Below are 5608 nucleotides of genomic sequence, written 5' to 3'. Positions count from 1 at the left end.
GTAGGCCGAGGGGACACGGACGACCAAGAACCCGAGCCGCACCGTGGCTTCTGCGGGTGCAATGCCCGCAGTCACAGGCAGCTCGATGACACCTTCGGCCGAGATAGCGTCTCCAGTGAATCCTATGAGGGGGGTGGATGTTTTGTGCAATAATTGTCGGGAAAAGCCCATCTTTTGGAAGGCCTCGTAATACAAAATATCAGCTGAGCTTCCACTATCCACAAGAACACGCCTTACATCATAGTCCGCCATAGTGAGAGAGATCACCATGGCGTCATCGTGGGGAGTCTGAACCCCCTTTACATCTTCATCACAAAAAGTGATTACATTTCCGACCCGCTGCCTCTTCGCGACGGCCACTCCTGATACTTCCGCCGAGCCCCCTGCGTTCCTCACGGGCCGAGAGCAGCCCCCAGTGATGGTGTGGATCACTCCCGCAACGGGTCGATTCTGCTCCCGAGGCTCCCGAGGGGCCGGGTCGGCTGGACGCGGGTCTGCGGGGGGACGTCGGTCGTTTACATATCGACCGAGACGCCCTCGGCGAATGAGAGCCTCGATCTCGTCCCGAAGCTGGAAGCAGTCTTCGGTATCGTGGCCGTGGTCTCGGTGGTACTCACAGTACGCCCGAGAAGGCTTCCTCCCAGGGATCTTCTTCATCTGCCTCGGGACCGGGAGGTCCTCCCGCCCCTTGACCTCCATGAGGATCTGGGCCCGGGGGGCCAGGAGTGGGGTGTACCGGTTGAAGCGTCGGTGCGGAGAACGAGGGCGTGTGGCGCCGTGGTTCCTTGCTGGTGACGGGCTTCTGCGCCGGCGTTGAGGCGTCGGGCTCCTCCTCTGGGGTGCCTCTTTTCGCCTTTTCTTCCCGGGCTTTAGAGGGGCCTCGGCGGCCTCCTTGTTCCGGTGGGAGGCTGCCTCCTCGGCGTCTGCATACTGGTTTGCCCGAGACAACAGCTCCGGGAAGCTCCGCGGCAGGCGTTTGTCCAGGGAGAAGGTGAGTCTGCCCTTCCGGAAGCCTCGCTTCAGGGCTGAGAGAGCCACCTCCTGGCTCAAATTCCGGACCTCCAGTGTTGCCTTGTTGAAGCGGGTGAGATAATCCCGCAGGCTCTCTCCCTCGTTCTGCCGGACATCGAAGAGGGAGTCGGAGACCAGTCTTCGCCGGCTACTGACGGCGAAATGGCTGATGAAGAGACGGGTGAACTGGTGGAAGGACTGGATGGAATTAGCCTCCAGGCCGGCGAACCACGCCCTTGCCGGGCCGCGGAGGGTCGCCGGGAAGGCCTTGCAGAGGAGAGGATCCGATGCTCCATGGAGGAGCATAAGAGTCCTGAAACTCTCCACGTGGTCCCGTGGGTCCGCCGCCCCGTCGTAGGGTTCGATCGCCGGCATTTTGAACCCCGGCGGGTTTAGGGTTCGCAGGATCCTTGAGGCAAGCGCCGGCTGGGAGGAGATTTCCAAGTCGGCGAAGGGATCTTTGGAGTGGCCCTTCAGGACCTGGAGCTGTCTGTGGAGATCGTCCACCCGCCGGTCCAGGGAGCGCGACCGGTGGGTGGGAGACAAGGAGCGGCGCGAGGGGGACCGACTGGAGTGCGGGCCCCTCGAGGACTGGGGTGTCTGAGAACGCGCCCGGGTCCGCCTCTCGTACCCCGCGCAGCTCCGATGAGAAGGTCCTGGCAGAATGGACCGCACTCGAGAATCCTCCCCGCGCCGGCGCTCCTCTCCATGGGAGAGGAAGGAGCGCGGGTTGTGAGGAAGAGGCGAGTGCTCGGGGAGCAGTGGCTCCTGAGCCCGCTGCGGCACCCGAGAGATCACACTCTGCAGATTCTGCACTGCCTCCGCGAGGGTGCGAACCTGCTGGGCTAGCTGGTCGAACTGAGCAGGTTCGACCGTCTGAATGGGAGGAGAAGCGATGGAATGCTGCTGAGAGTGTGTTGGGGACGCAGCAGCCTCCCGGCCAGAGGCGCGAGAGGCTCCACGACCGGAAGCATTGGAAGCTCCGCGACCACCTCGCCGTGCAATTACGATCGTTCTGAGATTCGGCCCTTCCTCTAGCGCCAACTGTTGCTGGTGGTCCAAACCGAGAACGATTGACACGACGGTGTGAACGGGGTTCCGCCTGAGTTGTCTTGGTTGGTGCTGGTTGCGCTCCACCTTCCGCCAAGGAACCTGCAAACAAGCCTTGCACCACCACCAGGGTGGTGATGGCCCTCCGACGGTCAAGTCAGAGGAGATTGGAGGAGGAGAGATGATAATCACAAGTGGGAGAGAGTGCTCTGGGAGGTATTGCTTACCCCCCCCTTCTCCCCCCAGCCGCATATATACCTGGCTGGGAGGTCTCTCAGGGGGGTTTGTCGTCGTGGGGCACGATAGAATGGCCACTGACATGGCCGTTACGGGGCGTCGTGGAGCAGCGCTGGGTACGGTCATGGCAGGGCGTAGTGGAGCTCCGCTTCGTACGGTTGATACAGGAGATCGTGGGCAGCATCGGGTACAGCCGTTGCAGGGAGTAGTGGAGCAGGAGGCCGCGGCGTGCCTCTGGAGAATAGCCTGTCGTTATCAAAAGATCTCCGACTCGGGGTCGGAATGCTGGATCATAGGGCAGCCGACCCGGGGTCGGGCTGCGAAGCCGAGGAGGTCCGACTCGGGGTCGGAGTGCTGGATCATAGGGCAGCCGACCCGGGGTCGGGCTGCGGAGCCGAGGAGGTCCGACTCGGGGTCGGAGTGCTGGATCATAGGGCAGCCGACCCGGGGTCGGGCTGCGGAGCCGAGGAGGTCCGACTCGGGGTCGGAGTGCTGGATCATAGGGCAGCTGTAGCTTTCCTGGATACGCGTGCCGATCACGTGGGGCATGGCGGCTCAATTCCCCCATAACAAGTACAATATGGATAGAGATGACATGATAGCTCCTCCAAGAATAACAAAATTAGCTACAAAAATTTAATATACGATAAGATGGTTGCGGCTTCAACGAAACTAATCTTAATTATAACAATATACAGATTTAAACCATGGACAATATAGTTCATCTAAAACAAATATGTAATTAGCATAGCCATATCTGCTTTTTGCTATCTTATCTTTGTTTTCAGAACTTTTAAAGAGGCATTCAAGTATGCAATGCTTGCACGGCTCTGCTCCTTCTGGAAAAAAAGAGTTCAGATCCTTTCAAGTTTGGTACGTGAATTTGAGATACTTCAGTTCCACTGTCACGGCTGTTCATGATTTAGGCAATCGTAGTTATGATGCATTGACCTTCATGTATTCTAGAGGCTGCTGTCCATGTATAATACGAGCCCAGTTGTACAAAAACATGGATGTTCATGATTGTGGAACTTGACTGAAAAAAAAAGGGCTGATGAAGAATGCATGTGAGACCAAGTGCCATAGTCCAAATGCCATGTAGATAAGACTTATTGATATAGATAAAATTCCCGATCAGAACAATTAACATAATGTTTGTCCTTCCAACCGAAGAACAACAATGCCACTTGCACTTACTGCACTTGCTAGTAAACATTTGAAAGCCAAAACACAAACCATGGTAACCCACACATCATCATGAGCACAAAATTAAAGACAACGTACAGTTAGAAGAAAGACATAATAATTAATCATAACATCAAGCTAGCCATCCAAGAATTCAACAAGGCAAGGAAAAACTAATCTTCCATTCTCACGAAGGCAGCTCCTCCAGCGCCATCTCTTCAATCATGGGCGCCCCATGCCCCAAGTGATTGATCCCTTGCATCATCTCACAGCACTTGCAAGTCCTCATCACGGCCCCGGTCCCGACCCCACCATGCTTCGGCTTCCTCGCTATGATCACCGAGTTTATCACCTCATCACTGGGGTGGTAGACCGACAGCACCTCGAACCCTTTGAGATCTCCCGGCTCCACCACGGGGTAGAGGAAGGCCCGGGCCCCGTGGGCGCTCCGGAGGACGAGGTGGGCGCCGTGCGCCATGTGCCGCGCGAGGTGTTCGACGGCCTGGAGTTTCTCCTCGCGCTCGACGCCGACGAGCGCGGCCAGGAAGACCACGTCGTGGCCGGCGAGCTCGCGGGTGAGGCCGAAGAGGTCGGCGGTGCGGAAGGCCACGCGCGCCCCCAGGTCCGGGTCGGCGCGCACCAGGCGCCGCGCCCGCGCGGTCGCGCTCGGGTCCACGTCGTAGTTGTCGAACCGGGCGACCCTCATGTGCCGCGCGGCCAGCACCAGCGAGCTCAAGGGCAAAGGCCCAGAGCCGACGAAGGCCACCCGGCTTGTCGGGGGGCTCGTGGCGTGCCGAGCTAACAGCGTGTACTCCAGCAGGCTCAGCTGTAGATAGTTGGAGTAGTACGGGAAGAGGTTCAGATGATCGATTGGGTTGTCGTAGGTGTCCGCTAGGATGTCGGAGTAGTGGCTTTCCAAGAGGCCTTCGGCCTGGCCACAGAGTTGGATGAGCCTGGATCTCATCTCCTGGACTTCTTTCCCAAGCTTGGAGACGTCTATGGGGCTCGGAGGGATGCATGCGAGAACTAGCTCGGTGAAGAGGGTGTTCGCTTCCTTGGATGGGCTGAGGCTTGGGAGTTTTGAGATGCGGTCATAGATCTCTGAGATTTTCTCGACCAGCTTCTCCTCTTGGACTCCCATGGCGTGCGCACGGAGTGAGAAGAGGAGGCTGTGCAAGAGAAAAGTTCTCGAGGCCACGCGCCCGCCACGAGGGTTGAAGGGGTGGTGGTGGTGCGTATTTATCGGCGGCGGGGGGTGGTCCCCAAGGGGGGGATTGGATGGATACGATTGGAAAGGGACGGCTGCTGATGGACCCTTGGTTTAGACGTGATTGCATCACGGCTAAAAGCCGAACATTTTTAATTAACAGTTAATAATGGAAGATTAAATTGCGGAAGTGTGGCTCATCAGAATCCGTGGAGCCGTCCATTTATGTGGTTTATAGTTGGATTCTCGGATCCCGTTAGTTCACACTAGGGAATACCGAGAATGCCCTCTGGGGAGGGATCAGCTGGCTGGCCTATTACGGGGATGGAGAGCTGAGTGGCGTAGAGAACGTGGGGCCCAATTTAAAATGGTTTTGTGCTGGCTTGCTGGGGGCTGACTACCGCTGTGTGCTGTTCTATGCTAATCAGCTTCATGAGAATTTGACTTTTTGGATCTGGTGTCGTGCATGGACACATCTCCCCGTATATATCTACCTTCAGACCTTAAATGGATTTTCAAATTGCTTGTCTTTGTTCAAAAGGCTAGATCAATGCCGTCACGCTAGACTACATATAGCTAAAGACATTCCAGCAGCCCTTGAAGATGTCAAGCGGAATGGATATTTTATTCATCCTCGGCCGGTTTTAACTAAAATTGAACAAGGATGATTTGGATGATAGTTTTAAAAATTATAAATTGTTCGATTTTAGATCCGATTTTAGCTTTGATGAATTTTCTGTTGCGAATCTGATCTAAAACCAAACTCGAAACTAAATCCGAAACCGAAAATATCCGATAGTTAATACCCTTAATACACTTTGTATTCAAATTAGGAATTTCATGAAATAATCTTGACCAACTCTTATTCCACACAACGACAAATTTGGACTGTAAATTATTTTTTGATATATTTATTAA

The 5608-nt window shown here is 55.6% G+C and overlaps 1 protein-coding gene across 1 annotated transcript; it reads right to left on the bottom strand.

Annotated features, from left to right (window-relative positions):
• Positions 1 to 3381: 3381 nt before the first annotated feature.
• Positions 3382 to 4687, bottom strand: LOC103700975 (nicotianamine synthase 3). The gene has a single exon (XM_008782887.4). The coding sequence runs from the start codon at positions 4622 to 4624 to the stop codon at positions 3671 to 3673; it is 954 nt and encodes a 317-aa protein (XP_008781109.2). The 5' UTR covers positions 4625 to 4687; the 3' UTR covers positions 3382 to 3670.
• Between the last annotated feature and the right edge of the window lie 921 nt (positions 4688 to 5608).

This window comes from Phoenix dactylifera, chromosome 3, assembly GCF_009389715.1.
Source record: "Phoenix dactylifera cultivar Barhee BC4 chromosome 3, palm_55x_up_171113_PBpolish2nd_filt_p, whole genome shotgun sequence".
In the NCBI taxonomy this organism is placed as follows: Eukaryota; Viridiplantae; Streptophyta; class Magnoliopsida; order Arecales; family Arecaceae; genus Phoenix; species Phoenix dactylifera.
The sequence above is the reverse complement of the archived record's forward strand: the minus strand, read 5'-3'. Positions and strand labels throughout refer to the sequence as shown.